Source organism: Micromesistius poutassou, assembly GCF_964030765.1.
Source record: "Micromesistius poutassou genome assembly, chromosome: 13".
NCBI lineage: Eukaryota > Metazoa > Chordata > Actinopteri > Gadiformes > Gadidae > Micromesistius > Micromesistius poutassou.
Window position 1 is genome coordinate 347,007 of NC_140283.1, and position 20,519 is coordinate 367,525.

Below are 20,519 nucleotides of genomic sequence, written 5' to 3' on the forward strand. Positions count from 1 at the left end.
TGTGTGTGTGTGTGTGTGTGTGTGTGTGTGTGTGTGTGTGTAGCAAAGAGTGTGTGCTGCGTGTGCTGCATGGCTCATGCATGTGTGTAGGGTGGGTTGGTGTGTGTGTGTGTGTGTGTGTGTGTGTGTGTGTGTGTGTGTGTGTGTGTGTGCGCGCTGACATCAGGACAACACACTCAGGGCGTCTGTCAGGATCTTCAGGTCGTCCTTCAGGGAGTCCAGACCTCCCCGGATCTTCAGCGGGTTGTCAAGCACCTCCACACTGCTGGTGTAGGGGTCGTAGCGCACCGAGAAGGGCCGCTTGATGCCAGCCACGTACGCCCTGGTGGTCACACACACACACACACACACACACACCAAGACAACCTTCATCAGGACCAACTCAACACGATGAGGTGGTCACACACACACACACACACACACACCAAGACAACCTTCATCAGGACCAACTCAACACGATGAGGTGGTCACACACACACACACACACACACCAAGACAACCTTCATCAGGACCAACTCAACACGATGAGGTGGTCACACACACACACACACACACACACCAAGACAACCTTCATCAGGACCAACTCAACACGATGAGGTGGTCACACACACACACACACACACACCAAGACAACCTTCATCAGGACCAACTCAACACGATGAGGTGGTCACACACACACACACACACACACCAAGACAACCTTCATCAGGACCAACTCAACACGATGAGGTGGTCACACACACACACACACACACACACCAAGACAACCTTCATCAGGACCAACTCAACACGATGAGGTGGTCACACACACACACACACACACACCAAGACAACCTTCATCAGGACCAACTCAACACGATGAGGTGGTCACACACACACACACACACACACCAAGACAACCTTCATCAGGACCAACTCAACACGATGAGGTGGTCACACACACACACACACACACACCAAGACAACCTTCATCAGGACCAACTCAACACGATGAGGTGGTCACACACACACACACACACACCAAGACAACCTTCATCAGGACCAACTCAACACGATGAGGTGGTCACACACACACACACACACACACCAAGACAACCTTCATCAGGACCAACTCAACACGATGAGGTGGTCACACACACACACACACACACACCAAGACAACCTTCATCAGGACCAACTCAACACGATGAGGTGGTCACACACACACACACACACACACCAAGACAACCTTCATCAGGACCAACTCAACACGATGAGGGCGAGCGGGGAAGTCTCACAGATCCCATTTCAGAAGACTAATCTACAGTCTGACGGCATGTTGCTGGTAGCGGAGATCTGGACAAACAAAGAATGCAACCTTGGCCAGAACTAGTGAAGTGTAAAGAAGGATTCAAATCAACACCATGTAGTCCAGCCGCTGTAGGAATACAATTACAAAAAGTCACCTTCTGAATGATTTGTCTGCTCATCAGTTTCTAGAGGTAGAATATGTCCGGACCAGGGAACCAGGTGAGCTCCTCCTGGGTACAGACTCTGAGGTTTGTTATCAAAACAGAAGGACTGCTGGACCCCAGGTAAGGTGACACGCTGATGTAAATATCCCTGTATGCCCTGTAGTCTGCTTACTGTTCACCAGCCAGACTAGAACCTACTGGTGGTGAACAGACACACTGACCTGAGGCCATGAGGACCATCGACCACCCACAGAAACCCTACAGCCACCCAGGCAACTGTTTACTGTATGGCTTTAGGGCCAATCACGCCTAGCTACTTGCTCTGCGTTTGGCCAATCGGATACTACACAGAAAACACACTGAGTGCTCTAAAATGAAATCAAGTCATAAAAAACAAGGTGGATTCAAACCATTAACAGACCACCATTATCTGGGGACTGTATCTCTCCATGCCACGCAGTTCCAGTAGCAGTAGCCTACAGGACCTGTAGGGTCCTGTAGGCATGTTTTCATGTGACTGCAGGGAACAGAGGCACAACACTAGGAAAGGGTTAGCCTACTATAATAATACTAAAATCTTCATCTATATCTGAGCACAAAATCCACCTTACAAAGTGCTTTACAAAGCGCAAAATAAAAGTCATAAATCAACAGGTTTTAAAAGAAAACCAAAACCAATAAAAGATAAATAAAGAAAATAAAGCTCAAGTAAATTCAGGAAAGGCTCTCAGATAAAAGTGTTTTAAGAAGGGACTTAAAGGAGATCACTGATGGTTTCTATGGTTTCTCATGTTTCCCAGAGATTGATGTGCAGGCCGAGGGAAACAGCAGCGCTGGGCGGGGCCAGGAGCCGTGGCGGTGGGTCACTAGAGGGCGCTAGGGCGCCGCCCCTCCGTGAAATAGTCACTCCAATATATCTGCCAACTTTGAATAAACTATTATACATACAAAATAAATCAACAAAAATACATAGCGTTTATCCTCGTTTAATTGTGTGATAATACTATAGTACTTGCAACTGCCAGCAACCATTTAAATGCGTCTGAACGTCAATGATTTGGGCTACGCTAGTTATTGGTCATTCAAAATAAAGCCCTCCTTCAGGTCAGGGGCGCCGGCCAAGTTGAAGTCAACGTAAGCTCGCAAACTTTTTGCTGTCTATCAAGTAGAGACGGCTTTTCATTGGCGCAAAAAAAAATCGCCATCGGGGCGCACCAGTGTGTGCCCCAGGCCAATGGTATGGCTTTTCTGTTTTTTTTATCACCACCCGATTGGACAATTGAGCGAGAAGAGATAGATCGCTAACTAGCAGAGAGCTGTAAAAGCACTTTCCACGCATTTCAGTGGAGAAATTGGACTCCCCAAACAATGTTATACTTAAAAGAAGCAAGTAAGTTACATATTAATTTAGTATTTCGGCCTAAATAATATATAAACAATATAAAGCATCTGTCCCATATTTCTAACTCTCTAATGAATCTGAATGAATAGTAGGTAATAGGTAATAGGTAGTGGCCATCCCCAAAATGCACCAGAATACAGGAAATCAAATCTACCAAATTCATTTTTTTCTATTACTGCGCCCCACCAACATTTTCACCAGCCGCCACTGGCGCGGAGACTACATTAGGAACAGCTGTATGTTTGTAACCTAGTCTGCAGGTTGAGAATGACAGAGACAGAGAGAGAGAGAGACAGACAGAGATAGAGAGAGAGAGAGAAATAGACAGACAGAGAGAGAGACAGAGAAATAGACAGACAGAGAGAGAGAGAGAGAGACAGAGAAATAGACAGAGACAAAAATAAATAAACAGAGACAGAGAAAATAGACAGACAGTGAGAGACACACAGAGACAGATAGACAGAGAGAAATAGACAGAGAGAGAGAGCGAGTGAGAGAGAGAAATCCCAGCAGTGTAGTAGGTGTGTGTCTCACTCCCTCCTTCTCGCTCTCACTTTCACTCTCCCTCGCTCTCTGTCTCCCTCTCTTTATCCCTTTTCCTCTTTGTCCCTTATCCAAAACCACATTATGGGTAAAATAATATGGATAATGCACTGTGTGTGTGTGTGTGTGTGTGTGTGTGTGTGTCTGCTTGCGTTTGTGTGTGTGTGTGTGTGTGTGTGTGTGTGTGTGTGTGTGTGTGTGTGTCTGGTTTATATCTTCTATGTGTGTGCGTTTGTGTCAGTGCGTGTGTGTATGTGTTCTCGTCTCAGTACCTGAGCTTCTCTTTGGCGTCTAGAAAGCTTTCAGAGACAAAGTAGACGGACTGGTAGTTCTGGTCCTGGTAGGGCTCCACGGAGGCCGCATCCGGCTCGAACACCCTCCTCTCTGGGTCCTCCGACAGGGAGTGCTACCGGGAGAGGAGGTCAGTCATGGTGAAGGAAACACGAGCAAATCGAGGAGCAGGTGACCTTGTGTGATGGTGCCGGGGCAAGATATAGCACGGTATAGCAGGCTGAGCCCTGCCCTCTACCTGTCCTCAATGGTCCAAGTGCACTGTGAATGGCCTCCTAAGAACAATACAGCACTTCTCAATGGTGGGATGACGGTAGGTTGTGTTTCTTTAGTTTCAGGATGACGATCTCTTTGGCTCTTCGCTGCTCGTTCTCTATACAACTCACTAATGTTACCTACAGCAGCTTTAAGAGGAAGAGACGAGGGACTGGAAGAGAAGAAGACAGACGTAGAGAAGGGGACGTACCACTAGCTCTCCGTAGGAAGACAGGAGTCCGGCGCCGTACGCTTTAATCTCTCCGTTCTGTTTACACAGGCCGAACTCCACTGTGAACCAGTACAGCTGAGAAAGAGAACATCACGCTCAGAGACTCCCTGACAGAGAGGAGAAGGCTGTCCAACATCACTACACCCATGTGTTGTCTACTCACTGTGGACAGCTTCTCTATGTCCTCGTCAGACGCCCCCAGTGAGGCCAGACCGATGTTCTACACACAGGAACAGGAAACAGCATGAGCCGCGCAAGCATTAGATTGGCGCCGTGTTCTACATGAAACGTTTCGTAAATCATTAACGCTAATCAATGAATATGTATGCAGTCCACATCAAGTCTATCATATTTCTATATGTAAGATATATGACAGATGTCCCGTTATTTGACAATAAAGTAAGACTGGATGGGTGAGAGGCAAACACAGTTACCCAGTATCATATTATGGACCAGGATGTATATATCACCTGGGAGAACTGCGCAAAGGTCCTGCCAGCCAGCATGGGGATGTGACCCAGAAGCTCATGTATGCAGTCCCTGAAATACAAACACACACACACAGTAAAGTTTAGAGGTGAAGCATATGTATTTAACGTAAGCATTATACATAAATATGGATTCAGATCCATATTAAACACATGCTTTTGCTTTTTTTGATTGTAACTTCTGGGTTAGCAGGTAGTTTCAATCAAAAGTCTGGCTCCACACCCCCGACAGCCCCACAGTAAACGTTTTTACATGTCTCATGCCCGCCTTTTTCCCGGCATGGTCCGCGCGTTTACACTGACCGAGGTAATATACCAGCCTGATTTCGCACCCCAATTTACCCTCCCGGACCCTACACACATTGGCGGTTTCATTATGATGTAAATGCGATTAGACGGCTTTGCGGTTCCAGGGCCGGGACTTGGGTAGAGGTGTTGCTGCGTTGTCTCTACAACAGAGACAACACAGCGATATCAACATGAGTCGTTCTAACCGGAGAGACGGTGAAATCCACGAGCTGCTGACCATCATGGGAGAGAAGTTGATGCAGTCGCATTAAACGAAGACGGGGGAAAGATGGTGCGATCTACGAGAAAGTACCAGAGGAACTTTCCTTAAGAGGCTTTTGTCGGGATAAGAGTGGTCAGCAAAATAAAGAATATGTTCATATTATTAAAGAATATGTTCATATAATATATTCATAATATTGTAAATAGTTAATGGCGTTTGTGGCCTACACTCGATGTTTACTCATTCTTGAATGCGATTGTCTTGAATCATAAAAAATAAAAACAATTAAAACTGCGCGCAGTGATGAACGGGACCTCGTACCGGCTTGCGGCCGCGTCACGTGCCGTCGTAACATGTGCGCACTTGTCAGCGCACAAGGTCTCCGCAGAGTGATTTACCCTCCTCTGGCGGCCATGTTGTTTTTCCAATCGACTTCATTTTACTTGAGCAGTTGGAAATTTGGTCCCCAACGGGCACTAAGTCGGTCCCGCTCAAATCAAACATAGTGTCTATGAATAGTGGCTATTTTAGTAACAGGCCACGCCCATTTCGAAGCCACGCCCCATTAGAATTTTTTTTTACTTTATCTTGTTCAGAATTTGATTCTGAACAACTTTTCTATCTGGGTCAACATCATAGGAGTCGAACTTGATGTTGATATGAGCAATTAAAGATTTTAGCGTTTTTAACCACACCCCTTTTGGCTCATGGGTGCTTTAAACTTTATTGTACAGACTAATCCTTATGTCAGATTAAAGATAATGGGCCATAGATGATATGTGCCAAAGGATTTTTGTCAAATTCGAAAAACCTGGGATCCTTAGGCAATTTGCTGTTTTTGACATAATTCAAAATGGCGGATAATCTGGCAACCCGGAAATTTTCAGTTCAAGAGACTTTTTTGTTCATCATGAGGATTTGCATGTGTGTGCAAAGTTTCATGAGTGTACGTCAAACCGGTGACGCGTGCTGCTTGTGCAAAGTTTGCACTTTAGAACAGTTGGTATAGTGCCACCTTGGGGCCAATGTGAATTTGACGGCTAGAATATCAAATTTTACAGCAGTCCCCACAAATGCAGTGACAGGCCACGCCCATTTATATGCCACGCCCCATTTTACATTTTTTTGACTTCATCTTGTTCAGAATTTGATTCTGAACAACTTTTGTATTGGGGTCAACATCATAGGAGTCCAACTTGATGTTGATATGAGCAATTAACTATTTTTCGAGGTTTAAACCACACCCCTTTTAGAACTCATTGGTGCTTTAAACTTTATTGTACAGACTAATCCTTATGTCAGATTGAAGAGAATGGGTGGGCCATAGATGATATGTGCCAAAGGATTTTTGTCAAAAGTCGAAAAACCTGGGATCCTTGGGGAATTTACTGTTTTTAACTAAATTCAAAATGGCGGAAAATATGGCTACCGGAAGTCATAGGTTCAAGAGGCTTATTTGTTCATCATGAGGATTTGCATGTGTGTGCAAAGTTTCATGAGTGTAGGTCAAACCGGTGGCGAGATATGCTTGTGCAAAGTTTGCACTTTTGAACAGTTGGTATAGCGCCACCTTGGGGCCAATGTGAATTTGATGCATAGAATATCAAATTTTACACCAGTCCCACAAATGTGCCAAATAAGAATGAGTTTTCGTATATGTTCAGGGGGGGAAAAATGCAGTCGAAGACGTGGAAAATAATAATAAAAATAATAATAAACATAGCAAAAACAATAGGGACCTTGCAGGTTCCTGCACGGTCCCTAATAACAAACAGAGTATGCAAATTATTCTAAAGAGGTCTACTCTCCGTGCGTAGCCCCGCCTTCTCTTGTGAACCAAGAAAGCCGGCTCTGTGACGACAGGGGATTTTACCCCCTCGGTTTTACAGGCAAGACAGCCTGTAAATTGCCGGGAGTGCCAAGCAGTGACCATACCGACTTGGCAGTGTAAAAATGCCTAATGCATCATCAGTGTTGGGGAGTAACAGAATACATGTACCGGCGTTACGTATTCAGAATACAAATTAAAAGTAACTATTCAGTTACAGTTACAATTTAAATAGTTGGTATTTAGAATACAGATACATTGTTGAAATCAATGGATTACATTTAGAGTTTATTCACTCTGCTTTCACATGAACAGCATTTAGTGCGCACTAAACGGGTTTGGTCCCTTGGTTAGGTACGTTTGCGTTGGTGTGAATGCATCCACCTCACTTTGGTGCGCACCAAATCAGCCAACCGAGACCTTCCTGAAGAGGAGGTCTCGGTTCGCTTCCAAAAGAACCCTGGTGCTGTTCGCTTGAGATGTGAAAGCAAACGCACCTCGGTCCGATCCCGTTCTAAAAAGCATACGCCTCTTTGGACGTAACAGGCCCGCTCAGCCGCGCACATTATGGGAATTATTGTTTGATAAGCGGGAACTCTGCTAGAGACTAGCAGCACATTGTCAGACCGTCGGTTGAAAATGAGTTGTGGCTCAACATGGAGCAAAGAGGAGACGGAATGTCTATTGGATATTTGGACAGACGCCCACATAGAACGTATGCTGGAAAACACACATAAAAATGCATATGCATTTAACACATTCAGCACCAGGAGGAGGGAGAAGGAGTTTGACCGGTCTGAACTGTATGAAACAAATCAATATCAGCACAACGAGTGCAGCCCGCTGGATATCCATGATTGTTCACCTTCACCGGCGCTTTCCTCACTTTTTTTAAATTTAAAGCTTTACCCCGCCCCAGACCTTTTTGTCCAATGATCTAATGATCTTTGCACACATGTGGGTTCGCTGTCAAATTCTGGGACTGTGTAATGGAACCGCACCAAACCAAAAAATAAACATTGTATTTTGGTCCGGACCAAAGAGAGTGAACTAAAGGACTTTCCTGGTGTGAATACGCCGCTCTGAATACGTCTCTCTCTCTCTCTCTCTCTCTCTCTCTCTCTCTCTCTCTCTCTCTCTAGTGGGCGGGACTAACTCATGGGCAGGACTAGCTAGTGGGCGGGACGGGTGGTGGTGGGGTGGGGGTCGTGGTGGAGGGGTGGTGGTGGTGTTGGAGGGGTGGGGGTGGTGTTGGAGGGGTGGGGGTGGTGGTGGTGTTGGAGGGGTGGTGGTGGTGGTGGAGGGGTGGTGTTGGAGGGGTGGTGGTGGTGGTGGAGGGGTGGGGGCGGCTGAAGGGGGTCCTCACGGTTCAGGGGAGTGCATGGGAGAGGAGGAGTGCCGGATGTACTGGGTGCACTGGAACACTCGGAACGCCAGACTGGCCAGGAAGTCTCTGGCCGACAGCAGACCAGCCACCGGGCGGACCAGGAAGCCCGTACGCTCTGGGGGAGGGAGGAGGACAGAGGGGAGGGAAGAAAGAGGGCCATAAACAGAGGGGAAGAAGGAGGGAGGGGGGGTGAGGTAGGGAGGGGGGAGGGAGAATAGAAAGAGAATTCAGGATTTTTAAATAATTTATAATAATAGTAGTCCTAGTCGGTGTTAACGTTAAGGGGAAAAAGGGGAAAAAGCTTAATGAATAAAAGTTCAAGTTTAATGATTTGCAGTGACCACATATGCCTATTCATTACATTATTAGACCATTTGAAACTTGTGCGGCCTATATGGGTGCAGCTCTGTTTTTCTTTAATACATAAATTAAAGGCTTGCGGTTTATCCACGATGCGGCCTATATGCGGGAAATGACTGAATATATCTATCAGCGTACCTCTGAGAAAGCGGGACACGTCCTCCAGCTGAGGGATGTTGTCTGGGCTGTAGCCACAGTGTTTCTCCAGCAGCTGGAAGGCCTCCAGGTGCTCACTGCAGGCGTGGCTGTTGTACAGCTCCCTCAGGGTCACGTACACCTCCCGCCTGGCCAATCACACACAAGCACGGGTCACACCTCCCGCCTGGCCAATCACACACAAGCACGGGTCACACCTCCCGCCTGGCCAATCACACACAAGCACGGGTCACACCTCCCGCCTGGCCAATCACACACAAGCACGGGTCACACCTCCCTTTATACTGTGTACTGTCTGTTTTATACTGTGTACTGTCTGTTTTATACTGAGTACTGTCTGTTGTATAGAGAGTACTGTCTGTTGTATAGAGAGTACTGTCTGTTGTATAGAGAGTACTGTCTGTTGTATAGTGAGTACTGTCTGTTGTATAGAGAGTACTGTCTGTTGTATAGAGAGTACTGTCTGTTGTATAGAGAGTACTGTCTGTTGTATAGTGAGTACTAGGGTTGGGTACCGAGGACAGAGTACCGAGTGGTACCGGTGGCAACATGGTCGGTTCTACCCGGACCCAATGACACCGAATTTCTTTCGGTGCCTCGTTTTGGTGCCGCAGCAATCCTCTCGCCCTCTTGTGTTCGGAAAAAATGCAGAGCACTTTACTCTCCTGCTGCCCAGCTGCAGCCATCATGTCCAAAGTAAAACACTCTCGCTTTACTTTACTAAAACAAAAAATGACAAAAAATGAGCAGCACATGTAAGTGCAATACAACTATTTTGTGTAAGGGGGGAAATACCTCCAATTTGATGAAACACTGTGTAACGTTCCCAACACAATATACTTACTGAGTTAGCAGTTAGCAGTACTAGTAAAAAAGGCTGCAATTACATGTGATGGGTGGACCAGCCTGGCCCATGATCACTATATTACAGTAACAGTACACTATGTTAGCCAAGGTACCTCTAAGCAGAAAGTGCTTCACACCAAAGCAGTGTATGAAACTATAAACAAAGAGACTATTTTTTTATAACCTACAGTGACAATTTTATTTGTTTAAATAGGTCGATACCTTTTCGCAAAGCCTAAGTTGCTCATGTCTTACCAAATAAGTTACCATTAAAAATGGAAGAATTTCAACAATTGAATCAGTTGACAAACATGCACAAGCTTAAAACATATCATTTGTATCGTCATCGACACCCTGATTTGATTTGATTATCATTTTACAGACCCATACTATGGATCAACGTACTTTTGCCCGGTTTCACAAAACCGGGCAAAAAAACGGATGCAAAATACAAATGTTAAGTTTTAAGCTCATGCATGTTTCCTCATGTGAACGACTTCATGCCTGTCTACGCTTCAAACTCGTGCATGTTGAAAAAAAAACAGCGCCGCCTTGGGTCACACCTCGCGGTGGGTCGCAGAAATAGTTGTAACACCGGAACCGGATTTGCTGAAGCATTTTCAGACCAATGCGGAAGTATTGCGTGCATATAGCCTATTGCGCCACTGACAAAAAATCTGGTCTAAATGCACTAGCGGATAGCGCAGTTGGTGTTGCTATTTTGACGTGCCACGGCAGGTCGGAACTGCAACATAAGCTTACACACATAGGCTATACACAGCACAAACATGCGTGTGTGAAACTGCATAGAAATAGCATGTGGATTGTGGAAACATTTTTTTCCATAGGGGCTGCATGAATGAACACTGTACTAGGCTATCCCATGCATTAAAATAATAATAATAATAATAATAATAATAATAATAATAACAATAATAAACTCGAGCAAAGTATATCCCAGCATTCCAAAACAAAAATGATGATTTGGGAAAGAACAGCTGATACAGTGGTAAGTGCAAACACCATACAGCCAACACATATTTTCTTGACACAGACATTGCGTACAAGCCCATAACTTTTAGGATTGATGAGTATTTGATCGTGAGAAAACATAGTTTTGTAAAAAATATAGTAAAAAATAGTTTTACCGTGAGTGAGTGTTTAAAAGAATGAATGAATGCGGGTGATGCTTGGTGCGCGTGTGTGTGTGTGTGTGCACCTATCTGTTTAAACACACACAAACTAAACACGTAACACATAAGTCCATGGCAATGTATAGTAACGGGGGGACACATGCATATTATGAACACAAGTCAATAACGATAATGTATACAATACTGGTAACAAACTATGTTTGTTAATGTATTGGCATATCATTAAATAGTCCCACAGTTGCGGCCGGACTGCGTCCGCATATGTGTTAAGTTCTCTTTGCCGAAATTTACATGACGATTTAGTGTTTCTGAAGTTGGAAAAGAAAACACAATTCCATGTGTGAATAGGCCTGTCACGATAACAAATTTTGCTGGGTGATAAATTGATAATATTGCCATTTTGAGACCACTTTCGAGGGTTTCCACTTTCGACTAGAGGGTTAACTCCTCATTACGCCAAGGAAGCGGGAGGGGTCTGTCGAGAGCGATGCTCTGGAGTGAAAACTCTTGTCATCCAGTCTCTTTGATAGAGAGAGACACATTTAAATTTATCGTGCGATTAATTGATTTATTGCTTATCGCGACAGGCCTACGTGTGAATTAGGCCTATTACTTGGCCATAAACTGAGCCATTTGAAGTTCGAAATTTATGTGGTCATGCATCTGTCTCAGCGGAGACTGCAAACGCGCTGTCAAAATATCAACTTGTCAAATCAAATGCGCTGGCTCTTAAAGGGGATGGAAGATGGAACTCTTATTGGTTTATTGCATGTTACGCCAAAACATGTTACGGATTCAGACCAACCCTTTTTAGATTTGCGTCGGGCGCAAGAGTCATTTATCCACCATTAAAATAGCAGCGCCAGAGATCCGCCCTCAAGGCTACTTGCACTTTTTGTTTCATACTTGCGTTACAGACCGTTAAAATAGGGCCCAATGTATGTTTAGCTGTGTTCACTTTTAGCAAAAAAAAAGGAGCACAGTAGAGAAAGATTAGCAGGGAGCCAAACTCACCAGGTCCCGATCTCTTCCTCTGTGTAGTCGACCCTGGGAATCACGTTGCCGCTGCAGAGACAGAGAGTAACAAGTTTTAATACCACGGTACCCAATAGTAGTAAAGTTGCAATCAGACATTTTTGCGTCCCCAACGTTGTTTTGAGCAAATTGCCCTTTCAATGAAGTCACATGGTTTGCATGTATTTGTTTGACTGCTGGCCATTGAGACGAACCTTGAGATTCAAACAAAACCAGATTGAATCAAAACAAAGGTGGGTGTGCAACACTGTCTGAATGGCCACTGATGCTCCTTGGACAGTGATTGGTTATCATGGTCACTTCCGTCTGTCAGAAGAGACTGTGTGATACTACTATAGATAGCTAGCTGTCTTACTGTCTGTATGTGAAGGCGATCTCCCCGATCATCTTCCTCCTCTGCCTGTACACAGGGTCAGAGAAGCCCTGCAAGAACAAAGGGGTTTACTGGAACTACTAACACAGGAAAAGGCAGGGATTAGACAGTGAGCACAGAGACAGGTCATTAAGGAGCAGGTAGGGGTTAGACAGTACAGAGACAGGTCATTAAGGAGCAGGTAGGGGTTAGACAGTACAGAGACAGGTCATTAAGGAGCAGGTAGGGGTTAGACAGTACAGAGACAGGTCATCAAGGAGCAGGTAGGGGTTAGACAGTACAGAGACAGGTCATTAAGGAGCAGGTAGGGGTTAGACAGTACAGAGACAGGTCATTAAGGAGCAGGTAGGGGTTAGACAGTACAGAGACAGGTCATTAAGGAGCAGGTAGGGGTTAGACAGTACAGAGACAGGTCATTAAGGAGCAGGTAGGGGTTAGACAGTACAGAGACAGGTCATTAAGGAGCAGGTAGGGGTTAGACAGTACAGCGACAGGTCATTAAGGAGCAGGTAGGGGTTAGACAGTACAGAGACAGGTCATCAAGGAGCAGGTAGGGGTTAGACAGTACAGCGACAGGTCAATAAGGAGCAGGCAGGTTGGACAGTGAAAGCAGAGACAGGTCATCAAGGATCAGATAGGGGATAGACAGTGAATACAGAGACAGGTCATTAAAGTGATGGAAAACTAATTTACTTCTAATTGTGCTATTAAGGCTTATCAACGTCTGTATTAACTTGCAATCTCACGCAATCTTCCTTCAGTTCCTTCAAGATGATTTAGTAGGTGGTGTCTAATCCTCGTTGCTAAGGAACCATATAGATGACCAGGACAGTGACTAATTACCAAATGACCCTACACAATCACGGCAGCTAGGTACGACCACCGTTTGAGACTTTGAGAAAACACTGAGGGGGGATCAGACCACACGTCCATAATACTAAAGAATAGTTCATTTGCTGACTTTGAGATGTCAGTATACTTTTTGTTGTTCTAGATTTCTAGTAGTTGATGCGCCCCTCTGAGGTCACACCCACAATCCTAGAAGAAGCCCAAGTCCTACAAACATATTATTACTTCATTGAGATAGATAGATAGATAGATAGACACACACACACACACACACACACACACACACACACACACACACACACATATACTAGGGGTGTAAAAATATGCGTATTCATACCGAAATTTTTCGGTACGGGTCTAACGGCTCGATGCACGTTTAATTTCGGTACGTACCAAATTTTTTTATTTTTATTTTTTGAAAAACGTTTTTATTGATTATCACACTCTGTGACTGTTTTGTCTTGTCTTGATGGTTTGTGTGGAGGACCACAATGGAAATAAGTCCTGGACTTTATTGTGTTTTTATCCTCAATTGTATTTTATGTCTTTTCGTTTGTGTAAGGTATTTGTTTGATACAATTTAATGAATCAAATCAAAATCAAATCAAATCAAGAAACAATTGTTGAATAAAAAAAATTAAAAATTGCTGTACCGAAAAACATAACGAACCGTGACTTAAAAACAGTGGTATGTACCGAATTGTGACTTTTGTGTATCGTTACACCCCTAATATATACACACAGGAGGAGACTTACAGGATGGTCTTGATCCAAGTCGGGATCAAACTTGGTCACCAGGTGATGGCATTTGTCCAGCTCTGCTATTTGCTTTGGAAACCAGTGAACTAGATTATAGGAGAAAAAACCCAGGCATTTAAACTAAGTCTGTTTATGTTTATTTTATAAATGTATGATAAATAACACAAGACCCGTGTAGGATTTGTTGAGAAAATTGTTCTGTATCACAGGTGCGAAGGTTAGCCTGGCAATAGGATATTAGACGTTAGACACACGAGGCCTGTTTGTCTCATCTGTTTAATACAACGCCACAGGCTGTCTCCACCGCCAGTCTTCCTGGGACCTCGATACAAAGGAAGCTTCCTACGGCAGTGTCACCAGGTATTATCGCCTCCCGTAACCACGCAAACATCTCAGGTTGAGCGTCTTTGTACTGTGGGCAGTGACGTCACTACTCTTTTAGCCAATTAGATTAAAGAATATAAGTGAAAGAAACACATTAGTGTTCAAATAAAGGTTATGCTACGTGGAAAAGGTGTGTAATTACGCCTTAACATGTTGAAAGATGAAGTGGGAAACTTGTGTTGGTTCTCGTGCCGCACGACCAACACCGAGCAGTCCCACGCTCGCTTACCACGTCCTTAACCCCGGACCCAGCTGGGACGTCTCCTATGACGTCCTACAGATGTATGCAACTATATTATCGTTACTTCAACCTATTTGGGAAGCTTCCTCGCCGTGGAGCCACACCCGATGTGAGATGTTGGTGTTGTGGTGGTGGTGGAGGTGCCTGCCTTACCTTTTACTTCTTTGGTGGTTCTGACGTCTTCAGCGATCCTCTTGATGGAGCTAATGAGTGTTCCCACGTCGGAGCGATGCAGCTCGCAGCGGACAAAGTACTCCAGGGCCTCCTGCTGGTCGCGGGCCTTCCCGCTGGGCCGGGTCTCCAGGTGGTGGATCTTAGCCTCAAACGTCTGGACAGATAAAGGACCAACCGGTCTGGTGAGGAAACCATCGCCCTCCTGGCATCACTGAAGCATCCGTTAACAAGAAGAATGATTTAGTGGTGCTGGTTCTACCGAAGAGCATTTAGCCTGCATGCGAGCAAGCGAGCGAGCGAGAGAGAGAGAGAGAGAGAGAGAGAGAGAGAGAGAGAGAGAGAGAGAGAGAGAGAGATCACTATAGTATCTGTGAGGTAATTCTTTTACGTGTTGTTAATTTTTGCCCAATTGTAAAATGTTTTCTAAAATGTTTTACAATTGTGCATTTCAGTTCTGCTCATATACCAAGCACCATCTCATCAGCAAACAAAATAGGGCAAGAATTTATAGCTTTAGTAGCCCAACCCTAACCCTAAATACCCTATAATGTTGTTTGGTACAAATTATTAGCTTTTTTGGTTAAATGGTTAAATCACACCATTAAAAAACATCTGCTAATTTATATATATATATATATACATACACAGATTTATCATCATTCATAATTTATCATGTAATCATCACCGTCATCATCATCATAATATAATACTTAGGGGTTAAACCAAAATGTTAATAAATATTAAACTCTTCTTCACGTACAAACCAAGGGAAACTTAAGAAGTAATAACTTTATTTAATTTAAGTTTCTAATATGACATATAAACCGTGTGGCCGTTAGGCTCCAGTGGAGGAACAGCCCGTACCTCGAACACCTTGAGGGAGCGCGACAGGGCGGGGATCTTGGAGGTTCTCAGGGTGAAGAACACGTTCACCAGTGCCTTGCCATTCTCCTCCTCGAACACGATCTGCTCGCTCACGTCCGTCGCCTCTGCCGCAGCGGCCGCCGCCTCGCGCCCTTTGCGCGCGTCCTCGATCAGGCTCTGCCGCCGGCCGATGAACCGCGGGGACTGGGGGGGGGGGGGGGGAGGGGGGATTAACGTGTAATTCCGGCGATAATTGAACAGCACAACATGGAAGCCATTTAGGCTGTTAGCGTTGCTCCGGGCAACTTGGGGCAAGCTCTATACTCGATTATCAACGGAAAAAAGGGTCTGGAGGGCTTATTTTATGTGTAACCTAAGCTTTGCTTAGGTCTCATGGTATTATAATAATAAATAAAATAAACAATCGGTTGCGTTGATGTTGAATAAATTATGGTCATAGATAACTGACGGTAGCCTATTACGCATCGTCAGCTCTAGGCTGTAAACTTTGTTTTTAAACTCTTAGCCCACTACCAACAGGGCCCACTCTGTTACAGTTATATTCGTTTGCAATTACAAATATTTGTGTTCGTCATAACTCAAGTAACCAACTGACCCATGGTGGTCTCATAACAGCACACTGTGGAAGCGCTTCAAATGATGCCACAGTGCGCAATGGGGACATTCACGCAAATCATTGGTTGATACTAGAATGTACCCCCAGCCCTTGAATTCGCCCTGCAGCAGGCAATCTACGATTGAGCTTGGTCTGGCAATAGCCAGGCTAGGTTGATACCACAACAAGCTAAGGGTTGGAAATGGTCACAAGAAAGTATCCTGTAAAACCGCATGGTTTTAACTGGGCGGCCATCACCCACAATTTATGTTTTTTAACAGAAACTCAACACTGTTAATCACATGTGCAACACCACTCGCCATATCTGCATCTGATATAGAACCGAAGGGTTCTGGCGGAATAATTCGAGTTAAAACAACAACAGTTCTAGAATATGACCATGGGGCAGACTTCTTTACGACCATATAGGCGTCTTTTAGCGTGGATTGCAATCCATATTGAAGCCTGCAGGGTTAAGCGATAAACATACGGAGGAACGCGGTCGCTGAGACACGTAAAACTCAACTAGAATCGCCACCCTCATCCAAAATGTGATGTCAACAGACCGAAAATAGTTGGAAAACCTACATAAACTATAGATAGTTGATGTGATGATCACATTATTAAAAATTAACTTGGAGCAATTATTTACTGAGGACATTTTCTTTTTTGCAATTTTATTTTGCAAGTAGTTCGCTGCCCCGCGTGGCACATGCCCATATGGACGGCACGCGCCTGCATGCAACAATACAAATCGTGAAATGGATTACTAAAGGTTTCTTACCGTCACAGAGTCGGCCCGCTCCATCTCCGACGCGGCCCGGCGAATGGTCTTCGTCGAGGACGTAGAACTGTTTGAAATCGGCATTTTGAGGGTCTATTTATTAGTGCGCGTAGTGTGAAGGTAGTTTGATTTAGAGCGCTGGAGTTTCTGAGTTTCGGAGCCTCTGAGTTCAGCGCGGTGCGGTGAGTCCGTGGAGCGCCTCTGAGTTCAGCGCGGTGCGGTGAGTCCGTGGAGCGCCTCTGAGTTCAGCGCGGTGCGGTGAGTCCGTGGAGCGCCTCTGAGTTCAGCGCGGTGCGTTCTCTGAGCGCCTCTGAGTTCAGCGCGGTGCGGTGAGTCCGTGGAGCGCCTCTGAGTTCAGCGCGGTGAGTCCTTGGAGCGTCTACTCAAGCAAAAGCGCTGCGCTCGCTCGTATTTATATCGGGTTTTTTGGGGACATTTTTGGACGGTTTCTGACGTCAAGGCATCTGCGCACTTCTCCACCAACCCCAGGGTTCGGTTTCTGAATTGAACTAAAACTAATCGTTTTGTATTAATTGGCTTATAAATGTTTTTTTATTTTTTATTTCGACCTCATAAATTGATTCTATTGTATACTTATTTTAATCAATTGGTGAATTTCTCTGTGCATTTTTATTTGCCGCGTGTATTGCTAAACAACCCAGGGGTGGTGAACAGGGGTGCCTACAGTAAATATTATATGTATTATTGGGTAATTTGAGTTATGTTCATACAGACAGCATTCGATTCATTATTTACGGAGACTAGAACGAGAGGGATCCTGTCACATGACCTGGTGGACTAAGGCCTACGTCACGCGGACAGTAGCGGTGAATCAAGCGGTCATCTGCGGAACACTTACCGCACATCTGCGGAGTATCGAGGTGTCGTTTACACCGACCGGGGACAATGGGGACACGTCCCCACCATTTTTTTAAATGGCAGACTTTGTTCTCATATATTTTTAGAAGCATAGTTTGTTAAAAATGTCTGGACATTTTTTTTCCCCTTTCTGAGCCCTTGATGTCCTTCAACACGAAGGGGCCGCGGTGCTCTGCTTGAGAGCTTGAAGAAGAGTTGTGTCACCAATCGCTGCCATTTTCTACAAGTTGCTTTCTGAACAGAAAGCAACGTCCATCAACAAAACGATAGCGCTCCCTGGATCGTCACACTGCAGTTTGTTATTAGTAGGCCTACAGTAATATAAAAAATGTGTGCTTCCTTTTTTTGTTTTGGCACAGGACATAAAACTGGTACAGACCCGGCGGGAGCATATCCAATAATCAGGGCGTATCTGAAGTTTGAAGAGCGTTATGAAACCTTATTTCCGTGTCGGTGTGCGTTGGTACTGATATGTCGGATGATTAGGGGACCTTATTGATCCCAACAGCCAATAACTCTGACATGTTTGCTGCTTTCTACAGGTCAAATAGATCATCTAGATATTGTCAAATCACATTTATCCCTTAAATATGAATATGTTCATCAAGCTCTATATTCTCTGTTGCAAAAACTAATACTAATGCTCTATTGCAAAATAACCATTTACAATTTACAATAAATCAAACCCCAAAATAACTTGAATATTTACAGATCCTCATGGCAGTGCGTGTTTTGTTGTGTTGTGTTGTGCTGCCTTCTGCTGTGTTGTGTTGTGTTTAGTTGTGTTGTGTTGTATTTAGTTGGTGTTGTGTTGAGTTGTGTTGTGTTGTGCTGTCTTGTGTTGGTGTTGTGTTGGGTTGAGTTGTGTTGTGTTGTGCTGTGCTGTGTTGAGTTGTGTTGTGCTGTCTTGTGTTGGTGTTGTGCTGTGTTGTGTTGTGCTGTGTTGAGTTGTGTTGTGTTGTGTTGTGCTGTGTTGTGTTGAGCTGTGTTGTGTTGAGTTGAGTTGTGTTGTGCTGAGTTGTGTTGAGTTGAGTTGAGTTGAGTTGTGTTGTGTTGTGCTGTGCTGTGTCGTGTCGAGTTGTGTCGTGTCGAGTTGTGTTGTGTTGTGTTGTGTTGTGTTGTGTTGAGTTGTGTTGAGTTGAGTTGTGTTGTGTTGTGTTGTGCCGTGTCGTGTCGTGTCGTGCTGTGTTGTGTTGTGCTGTGTTGTGTTGTGTTGTGCTGTGTTGTGTTGTGCTGTGTTGAGTTGTGTTGAGTTGTGTTGTGTTGTGTTGTGCTGTGTTGTGTTGAGTTGTGTTGAGTTGTGTTGTGTTGTGCTGTGTTGTGCTGTGTTGTGTTGAGTTGTGTTGTGTTGTGTTGTGTTGTGTTGTGTTGAGTTGTGTTGTGTTGTGTTGTGTTGTGTTGAGTTGTGTTGTGTTGAGTTGTGTTGTGTTGTGCTGTGTTGTGTTGTGTTGAGTTGTGTTGTGTTGTGTTGAGTTGTGTTGTGCTGTGTTGAGTTGTGTTGTGCTGTGTTGTGTTGTGTTGTGCTGTGTTGTGTTGTGCTGTGCTGTGTTGAGTTGTGTTGTGTTGCGCTGTGTTGTGTTGAGTTGTGCTGTGTTGTGTTGAGTTGTGTTGTGTTGTGTTGTGTTGTGTTGTGTTGTGTTGTGTTGAGTTGTGCTGTGTTGTGTTGTGTTGTGTTGAGTTGTGTTGTGTTGTGTTGTGCTGTGTTGTGTTGAGTTGAGTTGTGTTGTGTTGTGCTGTGTTGTGTTGTGCTGTGTTGTGTTGAGTTGTGTTGTGTTGAGTTGTGTTGTGTTGTGTTGAGTTGAGTTGTGTTGTGCTGTGTTGTGTTGTGCTGTGTTGTGTTGAGTTGTGTTGTGTTGAGTTGTGTTGTGTTGTGCTGTGTTGTGTTGTGTTGTGTTGAGTTGAGTTGTGTTGTGTTGTGCTGTGTTGTGCTGTGTTGTGTTGAGTTGTGTTGTGTTGTGCTGTGTTGTGTTGAGTTGTGTTGTGTTGAGTTGTGTTGTGTTGTGCTGTGTTGTGTTGAGTTGTGTTGTGTTGTGTTGTGTTGTGTTGTGTTGAGTTGTGCTGTGTTGTGTTGTGTTGTGTTGAGTTGTGTTGTGTTGTGTTGTGTTGTGCTGTGCTGTGTTGTGTTGTGTTGTGTTGAGTTGAGTTGTGTTGTGTTGTGTTGTGCTGTGTTGTGTTGTGCTGTGTTGTGTTGTGTTGTGTTGAGTTGTGTTGTGTTGAGTTGTGTTGTGCTGTGTTGTGTTGTGCTGTGTTGTGTTGAGTTGTGTTGTGTTGAGTTGTGTTGTGCTGTGTTGTGTTGTGTTGTGTTGAGTTGAGTTGTGTTGTGTTGTGTTGTGCTGTGTTGTGTTGTGCTGTGTTGTGTTGAGTTGTGTTGTGTTGTGCTGTGTTGAGTTGTGTTGTGTTGTGCTGTGTTGTGTTGAGTTGTGTTGTGTTGTGTTGTGCTGTGTTGTGCTGTGTTGTGTTGAGTTGTGTTGTGTTGTGCTGTGCTGTGTTGTGTTGTGTTGAGTTGTGTTGTGTTGTGCTGTGTTGAGTTGTGCTGTGTTGTGTTGAGTTGTGTTGTGTTGTGTTGTGCTGTGTTGAGTTGTGTTGTGTTGTGTTGTGCTGTGTTGAGTTGTGTTGTGTTGTGTTGTGTTGTGCTGTGCTGTGTTGTGTTGAGT

At 44.6% G+C, this 20,519-nt stretch overlaps 1 protein-coding gene across 1 annotated transcript; it reads right to left on the reverse strand.

The window, feature by feature from the left end:
• Positions 1-162: 162 nt before the first annotated feature.
• On the reverse strand, positions 163-17,070 carry th (tyrosine hydroxylase; the record flags this gene model as incomplete). The annotated part of the gene is made up of 13 exons (XM_084477016.1): positions 163-322; positions 3,672-3,805; positions 4,157-4,252; positions 4,341-4,397; positions 4,648-4,717; positions 8,371-8,506; positions 8,890-9,035; positions 11,922-11,972; positions 12,298-12,365; positions 13,921-14,009; positions 14,702-14,876; positions 15,587-15,790; positions 16,987-17,070. 13 exons carry the CDS (start codon positions 17,068-17,070, stop codon positions 163-165), a joined length of 1,470 nt encoding a protein of 489 aa, XP_084333142.1.
• Between the last annotated feature and the right edge of the window lie 3,449 nt (positions 17,071-20,519).